Source organism: Sciurus vulgaris, assembly GCF_902686455.1.
Source record: "Sciurus vulgaris genome assembly, chromosome: 8".
Lineage (NCBI taxonomy): Eukaryota > Metazoa > Chordata > Mammalia > Rodentia > Sciuridae > Sciurus > Sciurus vulgaris.
Window position 1 is genome coordinate 100,479,460 of NC_136468.1, and position 27,230 is coordinate 100,506,689.

General features: G+C 37.5%; 1 protein-coding gene across 1 annotated transcript in view; it reads left to right on the plus strand.

The window, feature by feature from the left end:
- The window catches only part of SUGCT (succinyl-CoA:glutarate-CoA transferase), a 755,391-nt gene that overhangs the window by 36,681 nt on the left and 691,480 nt on the right, over positions 1 to 27,230 (plus strand). Inside the window, 3 exon segments of the mRNA XM_079151764.1 lie at positions 1,420 to 1,505; positions 2,000 to 2,050; positions 16,269 to 16,389. Of these exon segments, the coding sequence (XP_079007890.1) occupies positions 1,420 to 1,505; positions 2,000 to 2,050; positions 16,269 to 16,389 (258 nt within the window).

Genomic DNA, 27,230 nt, shown 5'->3' on the forward strand with positions numbered 1-27,230 from the left:
TATTTTGGGTTTTTGAAATACTTGCTTAACATGAATATGAGGAAAAATGACTAGTAGCATTCTCATGAATGCAACTTCATAGTATTTCCAAATTCTAATAGACTCTCTTTTCATGTCCACTTCTCTATTTCTTTAATTAAATAAAATTTGGTTGCAGTTGCAGTTTCTGACTTAGGACTTATTCTTACTTATGTAATCAAAGAGCATATCAAACTTAAATATACATTTTATCTATTTTCTTTTTTTTTTTTTTAAGAGTTAGCAAGTCCATGAGTGAAATCTACAATGTCCGCAGGGACTGGCAGGGAACCTAAATGAGTGGACGGGACAGGCAGTAAATGAAGCCACTAAAACTCCAGATTGTACCTATAGGCGGGGATATGAGATCAGGAATTTTTGTCTTTTGTTCACTGCCATGTCTGCCCTGGATAGAGCAGTATCTTGACTTAGCTGGTGCTCAATAAGTGTTGAATTAATGAATGTATTGAAAAGCCACTTAAGAAAGGAGTCTGAGTTTTTATATGAGCTCTCCAGATTTTGAAATCTTAGCAAATTGTTAAAAAACTTAAAAACTCTAAGGGTCAAACAAAACATATTTTCAAGATTTCTGGTTTAGGCAATTTGTGACCTTTAACCTTACATTTCAGGTCAGGTGAGACTGGCATTGATCTTTCTGCCTTTCCAAAATCATGGTTATATCCTAAGGACAAGAGGAGCAGAAAAGCCTTCTTGGGCGTCCAGTTAGACTTCTGACCTTATTTCCACCTGAGGGATGCATGCAAATATTTAAAATAAATGAATTTCAGCTTTATCCTGGCATTGTTACTGCTTCTCCTCCATCTATTTTAAAATATTGGGAGTTCCAAAAAAAAAAAAAAAAAAAAGACTGGATTCTCTTTACACATACATTTCCCACAAAGTCACTAATGGGGTTTATTCCGGGGTAGTTTTCTTTATGGATCCTTATAGTTCATTCCCCCAAATCTCCCTCCCTGAAAATGTTTTGAGTATACCATTCCATTTGGTATTTAGCATTTATTGCCTTGTGTTATTATTGGTTCATGTCCAGTTAGAACTAATGCTTCTTTTCTTTTCTGACTTGTGCACTCTATTTCTCTTGTGAGGTTTTTAAATAAATGAATTTAATTTTTATTCTCCTCTCCCCACCATAAGATTATGCCTGGCTCCATCTCAGAGAGTAAATAAAGTTTAATGGTTAATAGATCATACTATTTAAATGATTAGGGTTTAAAACTTTAACCCACATTCATAGATTCTCTACTTTTTTAGAGGGCTAGTGATAAATGTTAATTGTTATTGCCTATACAGGTGTCTCACACCACTACTTATTCAGAACTTACAGAAATCTCTCATAATGTTTCAGTGCTAAGAATTAATAGCTCATTTTGTTATTTTTAGGAGCTGGTGATGATACACGAACTTGGGGGCCACCTTTTGTGGGTACAGAAAGTACATATTTTCTCAGTGTTAACCGAAATAAAAAAGTAAGGATATCCTTTCTTTATTTTTTGCTTTATTTGTGTAGTTCTTTTATTATAAAAAAGCTTTGAATATCACCATGGCTTTTTTTGTAGATATAACTAATATGTCAAATAAGATGAAATTTTCTTTATTCATCAGCTATCAAATAGAAATAGGGATTTTAAAATTAATCTTCTTTCTCTACTAAAAACATTTTGTGAGAATTTATGATAGAAATCATTTTATGAAAGAAATCGATTCTTTACTTTCTTTTTAGAGAATGCTAACTTTCTAACAGTATTACTATTGGAAACCATTCATTATAATCCTTGCTCTCATTCTGATACATCCTAATTGCAAATAAAATCAGTAAAGATGATTTAAATATTTCTTCATGAAGGCTATTCATTTGTTTTAAGAGGAGAATCTACGATTCAAATGACACTCTTGTTGGACTGTCAACAATAAGAAAAACCTTTATGATAATATTTTAAAATATATATTTTTTTATTTTTAGAGTATAGCTGTTAATATCAAGGATCCAAAAGGGGTGAAAATCATCAAAGAGGTATCGTATGCTCTGTAGAAGTCATTTTACCACCTGTTGTAACTTGTGATTTGAATATCAGAGCAAAAGTGTTTTGAAACTATCTTTCATGACAATCTGTAATTTTTCTATAAATGCCATTTAAGAAATGAAGTTCACTTTTTTAGTAAGTATAACGTGCTTTATATTTTCTTGTATATTGTGTATAGTTATAGTCCTAGCTACTATTGACTGAGTGCTTTTTGGATTTGATCCTGAACTTGGGCACTTTATAGTATCTCTTTTAAACTCAGTTTGCTTTGTAGCTGAAGCATTAGATCTCCATTTTCATGAAAGGGCATTGAGTCTATAGGGTCTAAGTGATGTTTCAAAGGTTACATAGTTAATGCTAAATTAAATTAACTTTGGTCTAAAATTGCCTCAGTATATAGAAAATTTAAAACCTAATTTAGTATGTAAGCCAACTAAAAACTTAATTTGAGTATATTCTTATAACAAATAATGAAGTCTCAGCCAATCACAGCTGCAAGCTTCATCAAATCACCAGCTACCAATTGATGAGACCATGTCCATATGAGGCAAATGGTGGACTATTCCTTTTTTTTTTTTTTTTGGTTTCTAAATATTGCCTGCTCACTTGCTGGGTGGAGCTCTCTGAATTTCTCCTGGTTCTGAGAGCTGCTCAAATAATAAATCATAATGTTCTCAAATAAACTCTGCTAAATTTAATTTATTTAACAATTTTTCTTTTAACATTAGTAAGGGGAAAAACTGACATTTGAACCCAGGCCATATCATTGGAAAGCCCAAACTTTTTCTTACAATTTATTCAGATAGCCAGTATCCAGACCTGATCTCAGCACCTTTCTTAGAGGGCCAGGTTGGCATAATGGTTAAAAGTACTACCTTTAATTGAGTTTCCAATTCTACCTTCTCTACTTTCTAGCTATATGAATTCAGGCAGGTTACTTAACTTCTTTGTGCCTCAGTTTCCTCATCAATGAACTGGGAATAATATTATTAGATTTTTCCTAGCATTGTTAGAATTGAGTTTTTGTGCATAAAATGTGTAAAAGAGTACCTACTACATAGTCAACATTAATTAAGCATTATCTGTTATTTTCTTATGCACATGAAGTTGGTTTCATTATGTGAGATTAAACTTGTTTGCCATCCTTGTTAAGTTTTATAATTACTCTAATGGAGGTATATATTTGATTAGAAAACCAAGTCCCCATTTTTAAACTTTTAAAAATTTGTTACCAAAGCATTAACTGTTAATCTCATTGCTCTGCTGCTACTTTCTTTACTTATCTGGGTTTTTGAAAGATTAATTTATCTTAATTTTTAAGATCAGAATCAATGACCATCTTTTTTGGTTCTGGAGTATCAATCCCACAAATTTACAATTTTTTGTTTACTAGATATATTGTTGAACCCAAACCTTGAAAATTGTCCTGAAATCATACCACCCTGCTTTTCCATATCTTTTCTACAACATCACTTAGATTTGTCTTTCTTTTTCTTTTTTCTTTTGGGTACTGGGGATTGAACTCAGGGGTACTCAACAATTGAGCCACATCCCCAACCCTGTTTTGTATTTTATTTAGAGATAGGGTCTCACTGAGTTGCTTAGTGCCTCTCTTTTGCTGAGGCTGGCTTTGAACTCTTGATCCTCGTGTTGGTGTGAGCCATCATGCCTGGCTCAGTTTGATTTTTAAAATTGTTCTCCACCGTGGTTGGCCTGCTCTGTTTTCTTACTGTGGCTGCCATCACCTTGGTCCCAGCTCTCATTGTCTTCATTCTCAGGCCTTTGTTATTCTTCCACCTTATCCTCCTTATCTTTGACCTCCTCCTCCTCTTTCTTTTCTTCTTCCTCATCCCCTTCCTCCTTGTCTTCCTCCTCTCTTCTTTCTTCTTATATCATCAGGAGATTGTTTTTTCTCAGTAATACTTCTTCTGGTCTTCATTGCTTATTTAGTTCAGTTTCAGTGTTTATAGTCCTGTTTCTTTGCTTCCAATTCAGAACATTCTGATATTTCATCCTGAGTAGTCAAGGATTATACATGTATAATTCTGACCTAAATGATTGAGTTGCTGGTACTTTCTCCCATACTCTGGATCATGCCAGTGTCCTCTAGGAGATTGTGACAATTTAAAATTGTTTCTTTATGGGTTTGATTTCTCTTCATGTCTGATTGATGATAGTAAGTACATTTGAGCTCACATTAAACTTAAATAGATCATCTGGGGACCTTTTTTATGTTAATTGCTTTTAGCTGTTTATTCTGTTCATAAGTTATGCCTCTTACTGCCTACAGGGAAAATTATATTTTGCCTACTCTTTTATATTCTTTCTGGCAAGGATTCGCTTTTTGGCTATATGAATAGCAACAACAACTGCATTCAGATCTTAGTGGCTATGTTGCTAATACAATGAGTCTAGTTTATAGAAATGGTCCCAAAGCATTATGCAAAGCAATCAGCTGAATATACAAGAGCTTCAAAAAGTATGACTCCTTTGTCAATGTGACCAACCCAAACCAGGCTTTGTTAAAAGCAAAATTCTGCTTAGAAAATCGAACCTGGTATTTTCATGGCAATATGATTTGATAACTTTCAAACATATGCCATCCTATATTTCAAATAATTCTGTATGTTAATTAGTTGATAGTTATAGTACCCTTTTTATGGGCATATATTATGGTCAGCAGAGCATCTAATATAAGAGCATATAAAAATGTGAGTTTTATTTTCTTTGGTATTTTATTATGAAAATTTAAAACATAAAGTATAAAGAATAACAAACTCCCCTTCATGCCTAGATAAAGCAATGTTAGCATTTTGCTATATATACTTATTTATGTATGTTCAACACGTAGACTGTGTGTGTGTTTGAACTTTTTGAAAATAAATAAAAGATATCATGAAATTTTGTCCTTAATCCTTCAGAATACTTCTGTAATTAACTACATTCTTTGATACAATATTTTAAACTTACTTTATGATTTCTGAATTCATATATGTGGCTAAACTATTATGATTGCTTACCCCTCTATTTTCCATCTTACTGACCTAGTCTTTTCTTAAATTATATCTGGAGACAAAACTCAGAATTAGATACTGTATATTTCACATCAATTTCATTTATTTAGTTACCGTAAGATCTTTTTTCCTTTCCAAAAAATAAAAAAATAAATAAAGATGGTGGTTTCTCTGTCTCATTTAAAATTATGCTTGCCTTTCTTCTTGGAAAGATTCTACAATATATTATTAGGTGATTTGTGAGCACTTAGACAAGGAGGGGTGATGTATAATATAATTGAAAAACAGTTTTTTTCTTCCTCACTTTATTTTCTAGTAGATCCTAGTTTATCTTTTCAAAGAACTGTTGTATTGATCCTTTTACTTATTTTTTATTCCAAATTTCATTAATTTTGGCTCAGATCTTATTTTTCCTGTCTCCTACTTATTTAGGAATTAGTTTATTTTTCCTTTTCTAAGACCTTGAGGTGTAACATTAGATTATTTATTTTGGATCTTCCTTTTTTATTTTTTAAATATAGGCACTTGATGCTATAAACTTTCCTTCTGGAACTGCCTTCATACTGACCCAGAGATATTGCATGTTGTACCTCTTCTCATTTTTTTGAAGAATTTTTTATTTCTCCTCTGAGTGTTTTATGAGCCATTTCTCATTCAAAAGTACATTATTGATATTCAGGTGTTAATATGATTTCTGTTTTTATCTTATTGATTTCTAATTTCATTCTATTATGATCTGATAGGATGGAAGGAATTTATGTATTTTTTTCTATGTGTGAAAACTTGCTTTGTATCCTAAAATAAGGTGTATTTTAGAGAATGTTCTCTGTGCAGCTAAGAAAGTGAATCCAGTTGTTGGTGAATGAAATAGTCTATACATGTCTGTTAGGTTCATCCGAATAGTAATATTTTTTAGTTCTGAAGAGTCTTATGTCCAAATGATCTATCTATTGATAAGAGAGGTGTGTTGATAACCCTTGTATTGTTGTCTCTTTGATTCTTTATATTGAGAAGGGTTTGTTTTATGTATATAGGTGCATTGATGTTTGGGGCATAAGTATTTATAATTATTATATCTTTTTGCTGGATGTTTCCCTTAACCAGTATGAAGTGATCTTCTTTGTCTCTTCTGATCATTTTTGACTTAAAGTCTACTTTGTTAGATGTGAGAGTAGCTATTTCTACTTACTTTTGGTCTCTATTTGCATGGAATTTCTTTTTCCATTCTTTCATCTTTGGCTTGTGAATGTTTTTGCCTGTAAGGTGAGTCTCTTGTAAACAACACATGGTTGGGTCTTATTTTTTTACTCCTTTTGGCCAATCTTTGTCTTTTGATTGGAGAGTTTAGACCATTTACATTAAATGTTATTATAGGGAGATGATTTTTATTTCCTGCCATCTTGATTTATTTCTAGTGCTTAATTCAGACTTGATTCTCCTTGAATTAACTATTTGTTTAGTGAGATTCATCCCTATGCTTGCTGATATTAATTTTTCATTTCTTCTGTGTGAAATATTTCATTGAATATATTTTGTAGTGCTAGCATAGTGGTTATGAATTCTTTTTGTTTCTATATTCAATTCTGAAGAATAGTTTTCCTGGATATAGCAGTCTTTATTGGCACTCATTATCTCTCAGGGATTGCTTTATATTATTCCAAGCCCTTCTGGCTTTTAGGGTCTGGCATTAGAAATTAGTAGAAATCCTAATTAGTTTACCTCTAAATATGACCTGCTGTTTTTCTCTTGCAGTTTTAAAAATCGTGTCTTTGTTCTGTATATTAGGCATTTTAATTATCGTGTGTCTTGAAGAGGATATCTTTGATCTTGTCTGTTTTGGGTTCTAAATGCCTCTTGTATTTGATTTCTGTCTCATTCCTAAGATTTGGAAAATTTTCTGATATTATTTTATTGAAAAGGTTGTACATTTCTTTTTAAATATTTTTTTTAGTTGTCAATGGATCTTTTAAAAATTTTATTTATTTATATGTGGTGCTGAGTATCAAACCCATGACCTCACACATGCCAGGCAAGTGCTCTACCACTGAGTCACAACTCCAGATCCCATTGTGCACTTCTTTTAGTTTGTGTTTTGGTGCCTTCTTCTGCCAATAATTCTTAAATTTGGTCTTCTAATGTTATTCAGATTTTTTGATTGTTCTGGTCATGGTCTCTTTACATCTTTTCTTTTTTGTGAACTTTATTTCCAAGTTCATATGCTTTGTCTTTGAAGCCTGAGAATATGTATTCTATGTGGTCTAGTCTATTGATGATCTTTCAACTGAATTTTTAATTTGATTTATTGAGTCATTTCCAGTTTTGGTTCTTTTTCAGAATCCCCCTTTTTTTTAAAAATCAAAACAATCTTTAATGTACTGTATGTTCATTCCTTACATATTTCTTTAGTTCATTGAATGTTTTAACTATGAACTTTCTAAATTCTTTATCCAACATTTCCTCCATTGTGATGTCAACAGGCTCAGTTGTTGGAGTGTGGGCTCTTTGGGGTGGCTTGTTTCCTTCCTTTTTGTATTCTTTGTATGTCTACCTATCTGCTGGAATGTTTATCTTTTTTACATTTATGCAAGGGACTGTTTAGTGAACTTCTTTCCCTTAATTGCCCCAGGCTGAGTAAATATCCAAATATTCATGTTCCCACTCAATGAGTATCCTCTGCTATGCCCCATATCAACACCACTTTGAGAGAAGATACTAAACACTACTAGCTATAATAACATCAGAGCAAAGCCATGTACTAATAAGCCTTATGGGGGAAACACTTATTGAATGTGCTATCACAGCTCCTCTAATCCAAGTATAAAATAGTAGTAATGTTCTTGAACAGGTTGATAAATTTTTTATTAAACAGTAAAATTATTATTGCACTATATAGGGAATGACAAGCAGATAAGAGAAAAAATGGGCAAAGAAAAAAGAAAAAAATACAAACTAAGAGAAAAAGAAGAAAAAAATGGGGTGGGGGATTCAAGGCAGAAGCATATAATGCAAGAGAGAAAAGAATGAATAAAAGGAGTAAGTGTAAAATTGAGATAGGAAAGCAAAGATAGAATGATTATAATTAAAACTTTAAAACATCAGAAGAAATATAATCAATTGGGTTTAGGGCTACAAAATCAAATAATAAGGGGATTTTATCAATGCAATATGAAAAGTAATATCTGTAAGATCAAAATTGTCATTAGAACTATTTATGATATTTCATGCCAAGACTGGGAGATTTCTTATGGAATCTTCCTGATTTGGATTTGAAACCTTTGGAAGATGCTCACCACTCCTCAACTTCACCTCTAATATTTCCTGGGTGTGGAGGTAGTAATCACATTGGCTGACCTCTGATACAATTCTAGGAGGTCTTTTTCTTTGGTGTGTTCAGGTTCCTAATAACTTTCTGGTGGGGCTAGAGGACATGGTTTCTAATTGTCTGTGACTTAGAAGTCAGGTTATTCCCTGTTAGAGGATGCAGTCTTACATGCTCCCTCACCCCCTCAAAGTAAAGCTCCATGTATCCAGCGCTATCAAATTCACAGTGGGTTTCCCTGTGTATATTTTGGGTTGTGTATGGAGTGTGGTGCTCTAAGGTAGAGTTATTGTAGACTGGTTGATGTGGTGCTGGGTTGCCTATGGTGGTCTGGAGTGCGTAGGTCATAGGTCATAGGTTGGTGGGCTTGTATCTGGTAGCTGATTTCTGTGTAACACTGCTCTGTTAAGCCCTTTTGTAAGCTGTATTGCCTTTGTGTATGTGCTGAGGTTCTCCACTGGCTGCTTGGGGTTATCTTCAGGAAATGCTTTCTGTGGGTTTGTGCATCTGAATGAGAATTGAGTTAACTACTAACTCTCACAGCTGTGGATACTCCTAGAGGTGCTGGAACACAGGAGCTGCTTTCTTGGTTGGTGTGGTTTTCTCATTAGCCAATGCTTGTTAGTCAGTCCAGGGGCCCAAGTTGGTGTGATTGGAGGGTGCTGTGTCCACTAGTTGTTTTTGTTGGGTGTGAGGACACAGTATGCAGGGCTTAGGGCTCTTGTTGACTACTGTGGGATGCTGCATGTCCACTCCCCTCTGCATGGGCTTCTTTATAGCAGCATAGATCCTGGTGGTTATCTGCAACTGTGGGTCCTGTGATTGCAGACTCTTTGGGTGATCTGTGACATAGAAACTTCCACTATGACTGATGTAGATCACTAGGGTAGAGTATTAGTTTTCTAACCTGCATCTGAGTACTTTTGGCTGGTGGTTATAAGTTGCTGAGCACATGGTCCCCTAGGGCTTCTCTGTGAGCAGTCTGTGGTATAGAAGTTTTAAGCCTGGCTGCAGCAGATTGCCAGGGTGCTGTCCCTGTGTTTGGGGTAAGGTGTCAGTTGGTCCACCTTTGTCTGAGGTCCTACTGCTCATGGCTGGTGGCTGGTGGCCACCATAGATACTTCATGTGGTTTAAAATTTTTTGTTGTGGTAAAATATATATAACATAAAAATTTCCATTTTAATCATTTGTAAGTGTTGAATTCAGTGGCATTAAATTTACAGTGTTGTATAATCATCACCATTACTTATTTCCAAAATATTTGCATTAACACTCTAAACAGAAAGTTTGTATTGACTAGGCAATAACTCTTCACTTCCCTTCCCCTTATCCCCTGGTAATCTCTAATCTACTTTCTATCCCTATGAATTTGCCTGTTTTATACATTTTAATATGGGTGGAATCACACAATATTTGTTGTTTTGTGTCTGGCTAATTTCACTTAGCTTACTGATTTCAAGGCTTATTCATTTGGTAGCGTGTATTAGAACTTCATTTCTGTTTACAGCTGAATACCTTCATCTGTCGTTGGCTATTGTGAACAATGCTGTTGTGAACATTTGCATACAAGTATTCAAGTCTCTGTTTTCAATTCTTTGGAGAGTATTACTAAGAATGGCATTTCTGGGTCATATGATAATTCTATGCTTAACTTTTTAGGGGATCCTTCACAGGGTTTTAAAAATTAAAAACAATTTATTTAATTTCATTTGCATAAATAAGGTACTATGTCATGTACCATGTAAAACTATACAACAGAGCGGTGACCAGCAAGAAAACCTAGATGTATTTGTTATAATTTGTTTTCTTTAGTGCCTATAGGAGTGCTTTGTAAATAGCAGATAATGATTCAGAAAAAATTGTGGAATAAGTTAAGGTCTAACTGATTTTTAAAATTTAATACTGATATTATCTCTCTGATCCCCCAAGCAATGCATGGTAGAATCATTAACAATAAATGAAATGCAGCTGGGCATGGTGGCACATGCCTGTAATCCCAGTGGCTCAGGAGGCTGAGACAGGAGGATCGAGAGTTCAAAGCCAATCTCAGCAAAAACAAGGCAGTAAGCAACTTAGTGAGATCCTGTCTCTAAGTAAAATACAAAATAGGACTGGGGATGTGGCTCAGTGGTTGAGTACCCCTGAGTTTAATCCCCGGTATACCGCCCCCCCGCCCCCCACCGGAAAAGCATCTATTGAAACTCACCTTAGGGTATGGCATGCTACATGGTGTTGTCCATGTTGAGAAGCAGCTCAGTTTTTAATTGGCATCTGAAATTTGGAAAGAATGCCTGTATGACTTGAGATTTGAGGTACTTATTTGCATATTTTCTATGTTTGTTATTGTTTGGATATAGTTTGAGCAGGTCCCCAAGGGTTTTTTTTTTTTTTTTTTTTTTTTTTTTTGCGGTGCTGGGGATCGAACCCAGGGCTTTGTGCTTACAAGGCAAGCACTCTACCTACTGAGCTATCTCCCCAGTCCCTGCGAGGGTTCTTGTGATGGAAGCCTGGTCTTCAGTGTGACAATGTTGGGAGGTGGTAGAAATTTAAAGAAGCAGGGCCTAGTGGAGGTGCTGCCCTCAGAAGGGATTAAAGTAATTCTCATGGGATCCTGGTTGTTTTCACTCAAGTGAGGTGTTATGAAAGAGCAAACTTTAAGTGTTAAGAAGGGGAGACTCCTTCTCTGCTCTCTGGCTTCCTGCTTCACCATGATTCCTATTGCATATACTTTTGTCATTGTGATGCTCTCTGTCATGAGGTCTTCACCAGAGCTTAGCTGATGCTAGCAGTAGGCCCTTGAACCTCTAATATTGTAAAGAAAATAAACTTGTGTGTGCATTTGTGGTTCTGGGGTTCAAACCCAAGGCCTTGAACACATGAGGTCAGCTCTCTATCATTGACCCATACTTCTAACCCTAAATTGCTTTTTTTTTTCCTTTTGGTACTGGGAATGGAATCCAGAGATGCTTTGCAAATGAGCTTCATCCCCAACCCTTTTTATTTCTTTTAATTTTGAGACAGGGTCTCACTAAGTTGCTTAGACCTTTGCTAAATTGTTGAGACTGGCCTTGAATTTGTGATCTTTCTGCCTTGCCTCTCACATCACTGGATAACAGGCATGTGCCACTGTGCCTGGCTAAATCACTGAAATTGCTTTTCTTTATACAGTCAAGCATTTTGTTACAGCAACAGAAAATTGACTAATATGTTTGTGCTCTCTCTCTCTCTCTCTCTCTCTCGCTCTCGCTCTCTCTCTCTCTCCCTCCCTCTCCCTCCCTCCCTCTCACTCTCTTTCTTTTCTCCTCCTCCTTCCTTTCCCCTTTCCCCTTCCCCCTTCTTTGTTTTAGTCAGCTTTTTTGCTGCTGTGACTAAATGATGTGATCAACACAATTATAGAAGGGGAATGGTTTATTTGAGGGCTCACAGTTTCAGAGGTCTTAGTCCTATGACTCCATTCCTCAGGGGTTGAGGTGAGGCTGAACATCATGGCAGGAAAATGTGGCAGAGGGAAGCAGCTCACATCATTAGGAATCAGAGACTCCACTCTCCAAATACAAGATATATACCCAAAGCCATGACTTGACTCCCACCTCCTCCAGCCACACCCTACCACTTCAGTCACAACTCAGTTAATTCCTATCAGGGAATTAGCTCACTAATTGAGTTAAGACTCTCACAACCCAATCATTTTTCCTTCAAACCTTCTTGCATTGTCTCACATGTGAGTTTTTTGGGGACATCACATCTAAGCCATAACATCCTTGTTCTTCTTCTCTTTCTTCTCTTCCTCCTCCTTCTCCTCCTCCTCCTTTTTCTTCTCCTCCTCCTCCCACTTCACTCCTTCTTTAGCTGGGGATTGAACCTAGAGCCTTATTCTACTCTTAATGTTTTTATCATTCCTTTCCTGAGAGATGGCCTCTGGGCTTCTAGTGCCTCTGTTTTAAGAGCTCTGGAGAATGACAGCTTCTTTCCTCCAGATGCCACCTAAGATTTTCTTAGCCCCCGATTTTGTTAAGTGAGCCATTTCCATCTATAGTCTCCAAATTTAGTGACACAGTGACAATTTATTTACATGTATTTACATGTTTACATCCAAAGTTTATATTAATTCAACCTTTGATATCTAAAGTAGAGGTTGGCAAAGTCTGAGTCAAATTGGGCTTGCTTTTTTAAACCCATGAACTGAGATTGGATGTTACATTTTTAAAGATTGTTAAAGAAAAAAAGAAGGGAGACTAGAGGGAGGGGAACAGGAGGGAGGAGGAGGGAGTGGTAAGGGAAAGGAGAGGTACAAAATTGACCAAATTATATTGGTATATTGTGTGCATGTACAAATATGTAACAATGTGTTCTATTATTATATATAATTACAATGCACCAACAGAAAAAAAGCACAGAAAGTTATTAAAGAAAAATGAAGAATGTGTGATAGAGAATGTGTGTGTACTGAGAAGCCTAAAATGTTCGCTATTTGACTCTTGATAGAAAAAGTTTGCCCATGGCTGATTTGGAATTTTATTATGTTAACTTGTATGTATGTGAATATATGTAAATCTATGTGAATGTGGCAATAACAATTTTTTATTTATTTATGTATTTTCAATGGTAGGGCTTTAACTCAGGGTCTTGCTCATGCTAGGCAAGTGCTGTATCATTGAACCATATCCCTAGTCCAAAAAATTGTATTGAATAGTTTTTAGGCTCCTGGATATATTCTAGAATTACTATAATGAATATCTCTGAGTGATCTAGTACAATTTTTGTCATGACTTCAAAAAAATTTTGAAAGGTATGCATTCACAATTGAGATTTTGAAAATAAAATTAAGATTAATGTTTGCAAGGGTTGCTTGTCCTCTAATTTCTGTTGTTGTGGTCTAGTAATCAAAATCTGGGCCCTGTTTCTGACAGTTGCTGATTCCCTGGGCTGCAAAACAAAACAAAACAAAACAAAACAATGGTTCAAAAAGATATTTAAAACTTTGGAAATAAAAGTGTGAAAACATTACAGAATCACGTTTATATGGGCTAAGTACATGTTGTAATGAAGTATATTACATAAAAGGAGTGCAGAGTAGTGAACATACTGTATTTAGTTATTTTTTGTAAAGGTTTCAAAACATGTTTTTCCTAAACTTTGTGTATGTATGTTCTATTTATCTACCTGTATTTCTTTTTTATTTTTAATTAGTTCTTTTTAGTTATTTATAACATTTGGATTTGTTTTGACATAACTATAAAAGCATGGAATATGCATGGAATAAAATGCATGGAGACTGGTTAGTCTCCAGTACTTTCTCTTTCCTTTCCCTGCTCCCTTCCCAGTTCCCATCCCTCTATTCTGCCGATCTTTCTGCTACTATAGGTTTTTTTTTTTTTTTTTTTTTTTTTTTTTTTTTTTTTTTTTTAAATTAGTGCCTTGTGGACATACATAAAGGTTGAGATTTGCTGTGGTATATTCATATATACACATAGTAAAGTTAGGTCAGATTCATTTCAATGTCCTTCTCTTATCCAGTTCCTCCTCTCTCCCTCTGAATCCCCTTTCTCTATTCCAGTGATCTCTCTTCTATTTGGAGGGAATCCACCACCTCTATCCCCTCCACCCTTATTTTGGACTAACTTCTGTATATCAGAGAAAATATTTGGCCTTTGACTTAGTGTGTCTGGTTGATTTTATTTAGCATGATGGTCTCCAGTTTTATCCATTTTACTGGCATACTGCTTTTCACAGTGGTTGCACTAATTTGCAGTCTCACTAACAATGTATGACCTTACCTTTTCTTCCACATCCTCGCCAACATTTATTATTATTTGTATTCTTCTTTTTATGCTGAGAATTTAATCCAGGGGTGCTTAACCACTGATTTACAAGCCTAGCCCTTTTCATTTTTTATTTTGAGACAGGGTCTCACTAGTTGCTTAGGGTCTTGGTAAGTTGCTGAGGCTGGCCTGGAACTTGGGATCCTCCTGTCTCAACCTCTGAAGCTGCTGGGATTACAGGTGTGTGCCACTGCACCCAGCTATTATTTGTATTCTTGATAATTGCCATTCTGACTAGAGTGAGATAAAATCTCAATGTAGTTTTGATTTGCATTTCCCAGATTGTTGGAGATGTTGAACATTTTTTTCATGTATTTATTAGCCATTTGTATTTCTTTTTTTGAGTAGTGTCTGTTTAGTTCTTTTGCCCATTTATTATGGTTATTTGGTTTGTGTGTGTGTGTGTGTGTGTGTGTGTGTGTTTTGATTTCTGTTTTATTCTGGATCTTAATGCCCTCTTCAAGGAGCAGGTGCCAAAGATCTTCTCCCATTCTACAGGCACTCTCTTCACACTGTTGTTTCCTTTGCTGTGTAGAAGCTTTTAAATTTGATGCCATCCCACTTATTGATTTTTAGCTTTATTTATTGCACTTTAGGAGTCTTGTTAAGAAAGTTGATGCCTGTGCCAAGATGTTGGAATGTTGGGCCTATATTTTCTCCTAATTCCTAGGTTTTTGATTCACTTCCAGTTGACTTTTGTGCAAGGTGAGAGATAAGGGACAAATTTCCAGCACCATTTGTTAAAAAGGATCTTTTCTCCAACATATATTTTGGGCACCTTTGTCAAGTATCAGTTGACTGTATCTTTGTGAGTTTGTCTCTATGTCTTTTATCCCATCAGTCTTCATGACTGTTTTAGTACCATGCTGTTTGCATTACTAAAACTCTGTAATATAGTTTGAGGTTCTGTATTGTGATGCCTCCAGCATTGCTCCTCCTGCTCAGGATTGCTTTGTCTATTCTGGGTCTCTTATTTTTCCAGATGAATTTTAGAACTTTTTTCTGGCTCTGGGAAGAATGTTCTTGGTATTTTGATGGGGATTGCATTAAATCTGTATAGCACTTTTGGAATGACCATTTTGACAATATTAATTTTGCCTATCCAAGAACATGGGAGGCATTTCTATCTTCTAAGGTCTTCTTTAATTTCTTTCTCCAGAGTTCTATAGTTTCCACTGTAGAGGTCCTTCACTGCTTTGTTGCATTCATTCCCAAGGATTTTACTTTAGCTTTTGGGGTTATTGTGAATAGGATAGTTTGCCTAACTTATTTTTCAGCAGATTCATTATTGGAATATAGGAAAGTGGTTTATCTATGTTTCTCTTGTATTCTGCTACCTAACTAAATTTATCATCTCTGTAAGTCTTCCGGTAGACTTTTTTGGGTCTTAATGAAAGACCATGTCATAAGCAAAAGATATTATTTGACTTCTTCTGTTCCTATTTGTTTCTCTTTAGTTTCCTTCTTTTGCCTGATTGTTCTGGCTAGAGTTTCAAGAACTATATTGAATATATTGATTAGAGTATCTACTTATTCTACTTATGCTTTTATTTTTTTTGATTAGGGAGTGAACTCAGAGGACCTTAACTTCTGAGCTATATCCCTAGCTCATTTTTTAAAAATTCATATTTTGAGACAGGATCTCGCTAAGTTGTTTGGACCTTGCTAAATTGCTGAAGCTGGCTTTGAACTCGATCCTCCTGCCTCAGTCTCCCGAGCTGCCGGGATTATAGACATGTGCCACTGTTTCTGGCTACCTATACTTCTTATAATACATTTAGTAGTCTAAGTATTTCTTATATTTGAAGGAAGTAAAAACTATTTAATATCATGTATTTATGAAAAATTTAATAGCCATTATTTTACTGACAAATACTTCAACTAGTTAATTATGGTTTCTTATGTTTACATAAATTCATTTTATTCTCTGATTTTCCTGATCAAATTAAGAATCAATTGTGTTTATTGAAATTAAAGTACTATCATGTGGAAAAGTTGTTGCAATTTTGAAGTCCCTTAAGAAATCTGATTTACCTTTACCTCATCTTTCAGCTTGCAGCTGTTTGTGATGTATTTGTGGAAAACTATGTCCCTGGAAAACTGTCTGCGATGGGCCTGGGGTATGAAGATATAGACAAGATTGCTCCTCACATCATCTATTGCTCCATCACAGGTATTTCAATTCCAAGCCCTTGCCAGGGAGTAAGTTTTTCAATTTCTTCATTTTTGTTCTTCCATAAAACACTTTTTTTTTTTTTTTTTTTGCAGGGAATTTATTTTTTATTTTATTTTATTTTATTTTTTATTGTAAACAAATGGGATACATGTTGTTTCTGTTTGTACATGGAGTAACAGCATACCATTTGCATATTCATACATTTACGTAGAGTAATGATGTTTGATTCATTCCGTAATTTTTTTCCTTCCCCCCACCCCTCCCACCTCTCTTTTCCCTCTATACAATCCCTCCTTCCTCCATTCTTGCCCCCCTCCCACCCCCCATTACGTGTCATCATCTGCTTATCAGTGACATCATTCGTCTTTTGGATTTTTTATATTGGCTTATCTCACTTAGCATGATATTCTCCATTTGCCTGCAAATGCCATAATTTTATCATTCTTTACGGCTGAGTAATATTCCATTGCATATATATACCACAGTTTCTTTATCCATTCATCAATTGAAGGGCATCTAGGTTGGTTCCATAGTCTGGCTATTGTGAATTGAGCAGCTATGAACATTGATGCAGCTGTATCTCTGTAGTATGCTGATTTTAAATCCTTTGGGTATAGGCCGAGGAGTGGGATAGCTGGGTCAAATGGTAGGTCCATTCCAAATTTTCTAAGGAATCTCCACACTGCTTTCCAGAGTGGCTGCACTAATTTGCAGCCCCACCAGCAATGTATGAGTGTACCTTTTTCCCCACATCCTCTCCAACACCTATTGTTGCCTGTATTCTTGATAATCGCCATTCTAATTGGGGTGAGATGGAATCTTAGTGTAGTTTTGATTTGCATTTCTCTTATTACTAAAGATGGTGAACATTTTTTCATATGTTTGTTGATTGCTTGTAGATCTTCTTCGATGAAGTGTCTGTTCATTTCCTTGGCCCTTTTGTTGATTGGATTATTTGTATTCTTGGTGTAGAGTTTTTTGAGTTCTTTATATATTCTGGAAATTAGTGCTCTATCTGAAGTATGAGTGGCAAAAATATTCTCCCACTCTGTAGGCACTCTCTTCGCATTGCTGATAGTTTCCTTTGCTGAGAGAAAGCTATTTAGTTTGAATCTATCCCAGTATTTTTTTTTCCCTTTTTTTTAAATTAAAAATCATAAATTTACATAGGGCAATGTTGTTTGATTCATTCTGTTATTTTTTCCCTTCCCCCCACCCCTCCCACCCCTCTTTTCCCTCTATACAGTCCTTCCTTCCTCCATTCTTACCACCCTCCTTATCCCTAACCCTAAACCTAACCCTAACCCTAACGCTAACCCCTCCTACTCCCCATTATATGTCCTCATCCGCTTATCAGCGAGATCATTCGTCCTTTGGTTTTTTGGGATTGGCTTATCTCACTTAGCATGATATCCTCCAATTTCATCTATTTGCCTGCAAATGCCATAATTTTATCATTCTTTATGGCTGAGTAATATTCCATTGTATATATATGCCACAGTCTCTTTATCCATTCATCAACTGAAGGGCATCTAGGTTGGTTCCACAATCTGGCTATGGTGAATTGAGCAGCTATGAACATTGATGTGGCTGTATCTCTGTAGTATGCTGATTTTAAGTCCTTTGGGTATAGGCCAAGGAGTGGGATAGCTGGGTCAAATAGTGGTTCCATTCCAAGCTTTCTGAGGAATCTCCATACTGCTTTCCAGAGTGGCTGCACTAATTTGCAACCTCACCAGCAATGTATGAGTGTACCTTTTTCCCCACATCCTCGCCAACACCTATTGTTGCTTGTGTTCTTGATAATCGCCATTCTAATTGGGGTGAGATGGAATCTTAGGGTAGTTTTGATTTGCATTTCTCTTATTACTAGAGATGTTGAACATTTTTTCATATATCTGTTGATTGCTTGTATCTTCTTCTGTGAAGTGTCTGTTCATTTCCTTAGCCCATTTGTAGATTGGATTATTTGTATTCTTGGTGTAGAGTTTTTTGAGTTCTTTATATATTCTGGAGATTAGTGCTCTATCTGAAGTATGAGTGGCAAAGATAGTCTCCCACTCTGTAGGCTCTCTCTTCACATTACTGATAGTTTTCTTTGCTGAGAGAAAGGTTTTTAGTTTGAATCTGTCCCAGTTATTGATTCTTGCTTTTATTTCTTGTGCTATGGGAGTCCTGTTAAGGAAGTCTGATCCTAAGCCAACAAGTTGAAGGTTTGGACCTACTTTTTCTTCTATAAGATGCAGGGTCTCTGGTCTGATTCAGAGGTCCTTGATCCATTTTGAGTTGAGTTTTGTGCAGGGTGAGAGATAGGGGTTTAATTTCATTCTGTTGCATATGGTTTTCCAGTTTTCCCAGCACCATTTGTTGAAGAGGCTATCTTTTCTCCATTGCATATTTTTGGCACCTTTGTCTAGTATTATAAAATTGTATTTATTTGGGTTTGTGTCCGTGTCCTCTATTCTGTACCATTGATCTACCTGTCTATTTTGGTGCCAATACCATGCTGTTTTTGTTACTATTGCTTTGTAGTATAGTTGAAGTTCTGGTATTGTGATACCCCCTGTTTCATTCTTCCTGCTAAGGATTGCTTTAGCTATTCTGGGTTTCTTATTCTTCCAGATGAATTTCATGATTGCTTGCTCTATTTCTGTAAGGTACGTCATTGAGATTTTAATTGGAATTGCATTGAATCTGTATAGCAGTTTTGGTAGTATGGCCATTTTGACAATATTAATTCTGCCTATCCAAGACCATGGGAGATTTTTCCATCTTCTAAGGTCTTCCTTAATTTCTTTCTTCAATGTTTTGTTGTTTTCATCATAGAGATCTTTTACCTCTTTGGTTAGATGGATGCCCAAGTAATTTATTTTTTTTTTTGAGGCTATTGCAAATGGAGTTGTTTTTTTCATTTCCCTTTCAGCTGTTTCGTCACTTGCATATAAAAATGCTTTAGAATTATGCATGTTGATTTTGCTGAATTCATTGATGAGGTCTAGAAGTTTTCTGGAGGAGATTTTTGGATCCTCTAAATAGAGACTCATGTCATCCGCAAATAGTGACAGCTTACGTTCCTTTTTTCCTATTCGTATCCCTTTAATTTCTTTAGTCTGCCTAATTGCTCTGGATGTCTTCCTGATTTATGGTTCCCTTAAGCAGTATGAAATGTCCTTCTTTATCCCTTCTGACTAACTTTGGCTTGAAGTCCACTTAATGTGATATAAGGATGGAAACCCCCACTTTTTTACTGAGTCCATGTGCGTGGTAGGTTTTTTCCCATCCTTTCATCTTTAGTCTGTGGATATCTTTTCTATGAGATGAGTCTCTTGCAGGCAGCATATTGTTGGGTGTTTCTTTTTAATCCATTCTGCCAGTCTATGTCTTTTGATTGATGAGTTTAGGCCATTAACATTCAGGGTTATTATTGAGAAATAATTTGTATTCCCAGTCATTTGGCTTATTTTTGGTTTTTAAGTTGGCTTGGTTTCTCCTTTGAGTGCTTTTTCTCTAAGGTAGTTCCTCCCTTTGCTGGCCTAAATTGTTGTTTTTCATTTCCTCCTCATGGAATATTTTGTTGAGAACATTCTGTAGTGCAGGCTTTCTATTTGTAAATTCTTTTAACTTTTGTTTATCATGGAAGGATTTTATTTCATCTTCAAATCTGAAGGTTAGTTTTGCTGGGTATAGGATTCTTGGTTGGCAACCACGTTCTTTCAGAGCTTGAAATATGTTGGTCCAGGCCCTTCTAGCTTTTAGAGTCTGGGTTGAGAAGTCAGCTGCTATCCGTATTGGTCTCCCCCTATATGTAATCTCATGCTTTTCTCTCACGGCATTCAAAATCCTATCTTTATTTTGAATGTTAGGCATTTTCATTATAATGTGTCTTGGTGTGAATCTGTTGGGATTCTGTGCATTTGGTGTTCTGTAAGCCTCTTGTATTTGATTTTCCATTTCATTCTTCAGGTTTGGGAAATTTTCTGATATTATTTCATTGAATAGGTTGTTCATTCCTTTGGTTTGTATCTCTGTGCCTTCCTCAATCCAAATAATTCTTAAATTTGGTCTTTTCATGATGTCCCATAGTTCTTGGAGATTCTGTTCATGATTTCTTACTCTCTTTTGTTTGAGCAACTTTATTTTCAAGATTAAATATTTTGTCTTCATTGTCTGAGGTTCTGTCTTCCAAGTGATCTAGTCTGTTGGTGATGCTTTCCATTGAGTTTTTTATTTGGTTTATTGTCTCCTTCATTTCAAGGATTTCCGTTTGGTTTTTTTTGAGAATCTCTATCTCTTTGTTGAAATGATCTTTTGTTTCCTGCAGGTGCTCTTTCAGCTTATTGGTATGATCATTCATTGTCTGCATTTGCTCTCTTATCTCATCCTTTGCTTCATGAATCATCTTAATCATGTATAACCTGAAGTCTTTTTCTGACATTTCTTCTAACATACTGTCATTGGATTCTATTACTATAGAATCTAGATTTGTTTGGATCATTTTCTTCCCTTGTTTTTTCATGTTGTTCATGTATCTTCCCCTCAAGCAGTGCAGATCTGGGGTATTGCAGATTTCCCCCTATAGGCTTATAGTGGCCCTATAGGTTTCCAAAACCCTTTTTTAAGGGGAGATCAATATTAGCAGTGCCCAAATCAGACACTATGCAATCCTAGACCAAATAGCCCCTATGGGGACAATAACAAAATTGTCATAATAAAGTGAGTTCAAATATTATCTTTGGTAAAACAAACAGGTTTGCAATAAGGTCTGCAGTTTCTAATGGAGGACAAAGAGGATGCAGAGGGATGTAGAATGTGGCTGTTAATGGGATAAGAAAAGAATATACAGAAGTTCTAGAAAATAGAAAGTGTGAGAGTGTAATCAAAAGAAATCAGATGTTAGCATGCAAAAAAGGGAGAAAGAGACTCTGAGGGAACAGGTAAACAAAAGGAAAAGAGAGCAAGAAAAGTAAAGAAATAAAAACTTAATTTTTTTTTTAAAAGGAGAAAAAAGAAAATTTACTGTATAGCAGTCATATACTAATGAAACTTCCCAGTGTTCAGTAGCCTGATGCATGAGAGGTACCTGACAATGAGCTTCAAGCCTCCAAGAGCAGGCGTCTCAGGATGGGATTTGCCCCACCCAAAGATCAGAGCTAAGGCTTCCAGGATTATCCAAGATGGCCGCTCTGGCTTCGAAATGTGTTGGCAAATGTGGAGCTGTAGCTCAGGGGTGGACGTGGTCAGCTGGAGGTCCTGGAGACGGGATGTGGTTGGTCCGGCAGGGGTCCTGGAGGTCCCGTGTGTTTGGTGTGGTTGTGGGATCCTGGAGGCCGGGTGCAATCAGTCCGTCTGGGGTCCCTGTGATAGGGTACAGTCAGTTGGTCTGGGGGTCCTGGCAGCAGGGAGCAGTCAGTTGATGTGAGGGTCCCAGAGGCAGGGAGTGATTGGTCGGGCTGAGGGATCCTGGAGATGGGGCTCAGTCAGTCCGGCCAGGGGTCCTACGGGGCCTGGCTGTTGTCTCAAAATGGCGGCAGCCACGTGTAATCAAACCTGCAGGTACTGTAACAGTGAACTTCCAGGCAGCAGCAGGCAGCTGGTGCTCCACTGGCAGTTGGCGATCAGTTTGCTGACTGTTGTTGGATGATCGGGAGGTGAACCTCGAGCATTGGGTGATGGATAGGAGTAAGGCAGGCGATGGACAGGCGAGAGGCAGGCAAATGGCCCATAAAACACTTCTTACAGGTGTTGATTCTGCTTTCCCTCTCCCTAAGCCATTTAGACTACTAAACATTAAGGAACATTAACTTAAATGAACATTTTCATTTATTTATTTATTGACTATTTGTGTTTATTCTTTGATTGCCTATGGTTTTACTATTTTTCTATATTGATGTTCTATAAATATTTACAAAATACTGTTACCAATACAGATGAATTATAGGTGAAATATTGATTGATTTTAAAGTAACATAGAAACTGAACATATCCCTTCAATGTATTGGGGAATGCCTAACCAAGGAAAGGAGAAGAGTACTTTAAAGTTTTAAGATTGTTTAACCCTTGCCAGTAAACCTCTTGTGTGTGTGTGTGTGTGTGTGTGTGTGTGTAGATTATCAGGAAAAAAGTCACAGTGTTACTTACTTTTACATATTTTATAGGTATTTAAGTATTAATTAGGCAAGCAATGTAGAAAAGTGGCTTTTAAAATGGACACTATGTTAATAGTTTTGTCAGAAAAATTCATAACTTTTTAAATTTTTATTTATTCATCTATGAGATATTTATTGTAGGATTATGATCTGCCAGGAAGTATTCTATGTTTCTGGTTGCAAGAGTAAAGAAACCATACCTGTACTTTTTAGAAGATTTATATCCAAGGATAGGGAAATATATATGTAATTCAGTAACAAGAGGTAAGGGCTAAAGAGAAAAATTAGTCAGGACAAGGGAGTTGGGGCAAGGAGGAGACATTTATACTGGGAGGAGAGCGGAGGCTTCATTGAGGAGTTGACATCTGAGCAGAGACTTGAATAAAGTAAAGGAGTGAACCATTTTGTTATTGGCAAGAGGTTTTCAGAAGAATGAATACCAAGTGCAAAGGACCCGAGGCAAGAAGGTGCTGGCTATGTTTGAGGACCAGCTATGTCAGTGTGACTGAATCAGAGTGAGTAAGCAAGAATGTCATAAGAAGGGATATATTTATCAGCAAGATCATAAAAAACAAAAAACAAAAAACAAACCTATTGGCTACTTTTAAGGGATTTGTCTTTTACTCTGAGTAATATTGTAAGCTAATAGAAGGTTTGAGCAGAAGAATGATATGATCTGATATATTTTTAAAAGGATATTTCTAGCTTCTGTGTTGAGAATGGATGTAGAAGACAAAGGTGGAAGCAGAAGCACAGTTATGAAGCTGTTGGAATGTTGCAGGCTACAGACGATGATCGCTCGAATCAGAGTGGTATTAGAGTGGTAGTGGTGCAGGCCATGGCTGAGTGTTCGTGTTCTCAACGTTTTCAAGTTAAAGTGGATAGGATTTGTAGATGGATTATAGGTGAGTACAGAGAAAGGGTAGAGTTAAGGATGATCCTAACTGTTCCAGAGCAGTTAGAGGAACAAAATTACTATTTACTAAGATGAGCAAACAGGCAAAAAGATTTTGTGGGGAAAGAGTCAGGTTTTAGACTTGTCTTTGAGATGTCTATTAGATAGTTAAGTGTGGAAGGGACGCAAGGGATTGGAACTAAGGGTCAAGAGTTCAGAGGAGATGGAAAGGTTGATAGTTGTGAGTAAATATGAACCCTGGGTGCAATCTTTTGAGAGTGGGTGTAGATAGAAAAAGGAGAGTACATCATGAGGTTGAGGTCAGTGCACTCCAGTGATTAGATATTTGGATGATAACCAGAACACAGTGGAGAAGGTTGAAAAGGAATTTTTTTCCCAACATATGCTCAAGAGAGAATTTATATTTCCCATTAAAAATTAGAAATGGCTTTAACAATGTGGCCTTGGTTTATATCTCCCATGATTCTTTTTTTTTTTTGTTGTTTATTCTTTTTGGTTATACATGACAGTAGAATGCATTTTGGCAGAAATACATACCTTCTTCTATTGATCCCACTCTGTGGTTGTACATGATGTGGAGTTACCCTGGTTGTGTATACAAGTACAAGGCTAGGAGGGTTATGACCTATTAATTCTACTATCTTTCCTATTCACCTCCTCCCTCCCTTCCCTTCCTTTCCTTTTGTCTAATCCAATGGATTTCTATTATTCCCCTCCCCAACCTCCCTTGTTTGGGCTTAGCATCCACAAATAAGACAGAACATTCAACCTTTGGTTTTTTGGTATTGGCCTATTTCACTTAATATTATATCCTCCAGTTCCATCCATTTACCGGCAAATGCCATAATTTCATTCTTCTTTATGGCTGAGTAATATTCCAGCATGTATCTGTACCACATTTTCTTTATCCATTCATCTGTTAAAGAACACCTAGGTTGTTTCCATATTTTGGCTATTGTGAGTTGAGCTCCTATAAACCCTGATGTGGCTGCATCCCTGTAGTATGCTGTTTTTAAGTCCTTTGGGTATAGACCAAGGAGTGGGATAATTGGGTCAAATGGTGGTTCCATTTCAAGTTTTCTGAGGAATCTCCACACTGCTTTTCATAGGGGTTGCACCAGTTTGCAGTCCCACCAACAACATGTGAGAGTACCTTTCTCTCCACATCCTTACTAACATTTGTTACTTGTATTCTTGATAACAGCCATTCTGACTGGAGTGAGATGGACTCTCAGTGTAGTTTCAGTTTTCTTTTCTCTAATTGCTAGAGATGTTGAACATTTTTTTCATATGTTTTTTGACATTCATACTTCTTCTGTGAAATGTTTGTTCAGTTCCTTTGCCCATTTATGGATTGGATTATTTATATTTCTGGTGAAGTTTTTTCATTTTTTTTTTTGCTTATCCTGGAAATAAATGCCTTATCTGAGGTACAGGTGGTGAAGATTTTCTCCAAGTCTGTAGGATCTCTGTACACATTCTTGATTGTTTCCTTTGCTGTGAAGAAGGTTTTAGTGTGATATCATCCTATTTATTGATTCTTAATTTTACTTCTTGTGCTTTAGGAGTCTTGTTGAGGAATTTGGTTCCCAAGCTGACATGTTAGAGAGTTGGGCCTACATTTTTCTTATAGTAAGTGCAGTAATGCCTAGGTCCTTGATCCACTTAGAGTTGAGTGTTGTGCAGAGTGAGAGAGAGTGGTTCAATTTCATTCTATTACATATGTATTTCCAGTTTTCCCAACACCATTTGTTGTAGAGGCTATCTTTTCTCCCATCTATGTTTATGGTGCCTTTGTCTAGGGTGAGAAAACTGTATTTATGTGGGTGTGTCTCTGTGTCTTCTATTCTGTTACATTGGTCTTTGTGTCTGTTTTGGTACAATACCATGCTGTTTTTGTTACTATAACTCTGTAGTATAATTTAAGATCTGATATTGTTATGCCTTCTGCATCACTTTTTGTGCTAAGTGTTGCTTTGGCTATTCTGGGCCTCTTATTTTTCCAAATGAATTTCATGATTGCTTTTTCTATTCCTGTGAAGAATGTCATAGGGATCTTTATAGGAATTGCATTAAATCTGTATAGCACTTTTGGTAGTATGACCTTCTTGATAATATTGATTCTGCTTATACAGGAACATGGAAAATCTTTCCATTTTCTGAGATCTTCTTCAATTTTTTTCTTAAGTGTTTGGAGATTTCTTTATAGAGGTCTTTAACTTTTTTTCTTAGGTTGATTCCCAAATATATTATTTTTTTTAGGCTATTATAAAGGGGATTATTGGTAGGAGTTTCAAGATGGTGGTTTAGAGGGTAGCTGCATTTCATGTTGCTCCAGGACTCAGGATTCAAAAGAGGAGAAATTGAGAGACTTGGGACCAACTCAAAGCAGCCGGGTGAGTCTCTCCCATTGGGGAGGCGTCCCAGATGGGACGGTAGTCCTGGAACGCAGGGAACTTGTGAAGTAGAGCTGCCGGCGAGACGCCCCTCCCCCCGCTGGAGCAGTGAACTCAGACAACTGGGAGCGTCGTAAAGGAGGCCGCTAAGCACAGCGCTGGGACTCGGAGCAACCACTGGGGCTCCGGTGGCTGCCCAGGGGAGGAGCGGCGAGGAGAGCTGTGTGGACTCAGGATGCCGGGGCCTGCCCTGAGGAGGAGGAGGAGGAGCTTGGCCTCTTGGATTCGGAGTGGCTATAGCAGAGCTACAGGCGGTTGCCAGAGGAGGGGCTGTGTGGCGAGCTGTTTGGACTCAGACCACTTCTGAACACCGGGGCCTGCCCTGAGGAGTAGGAGTAGGAGGAGGAGGAGCGTGGCGGGTTGTGTGGACTCGCAGTGACTGCATTAGAGCTCCAGGTGGCTGCTCAGAGGAGAAGGCGAGCGGTGAGTTGTTTGGTCTTAAAGCGACCGCACCTGAACACAGGGGGGCTGCCTGGAGGAGGAGCGTGGTGGGTCGTTTGGTCTCGAGTGGGCGCACCAGAGCTCCAGGCGGTTGCCCAGAGGACGCGGCAGCGGGTCACGTGGATTCAGAGTCACTCAGAGTGACCGCTCCTGAACACCCAGGGGGTTACCTGGAGGAGGAGGAGGAACAGGGAGGGTCATTTCGACTCGGAGTTATTGATTGCCCAGGGCTATGGGTGGTTGGTGGGAGGAGGCACGCAGTGAGTTCCTTGGACTCCCAGTGACCGCACCAGAATACTATGTGGCTGTCTGGAGGAAGAGGCATGTGGCGAGTCTCTGGGACTCAGAGCGATTGCACGGGGCCCCAGGTGGCTGCTCAGAGGAGGGGCTGCATAGCCAGGTGATTAGGTGCAGAGCAGGGTCCCAGGATCTAGGAGGCTTCTTGGTGGAAGAGCCGCACAGAGACAGGCTTAGGAGCGGAGCGAAGGTTCCAGGACTGCAGGCAGATTCTCTGAGGAGGAGCAGTCTAAGGAGACTCATCTGTGAAGGGTGAGGCTCCCAGACCCAGGTGGTAGGGCCGGGCCCCTGGGAACTTTGCAGAGGAAGGCAGCCCAGCCCAGGCGGTAGCTGTAAATTGAGGGGAACCTCTAGGAGGGAACTGACCAGCGAGACCTCCCCACCAGGTGAGTCTTCCCTGCCGGGTGAGGTTTCCCCACAAGGACGGTAAAACCAGAGACACAGGCCCAAACAGGCCTTGCCTCAGCCCGCAGCCTAGTTCCCCTTTGGATGACCATTGGTCAACAAGTGGAGGCACCTCTGCCCACTAGCAGGGAATATACCCCACCTGAAGGCCACCACTCCTAGAGAGGAAGATTCCTT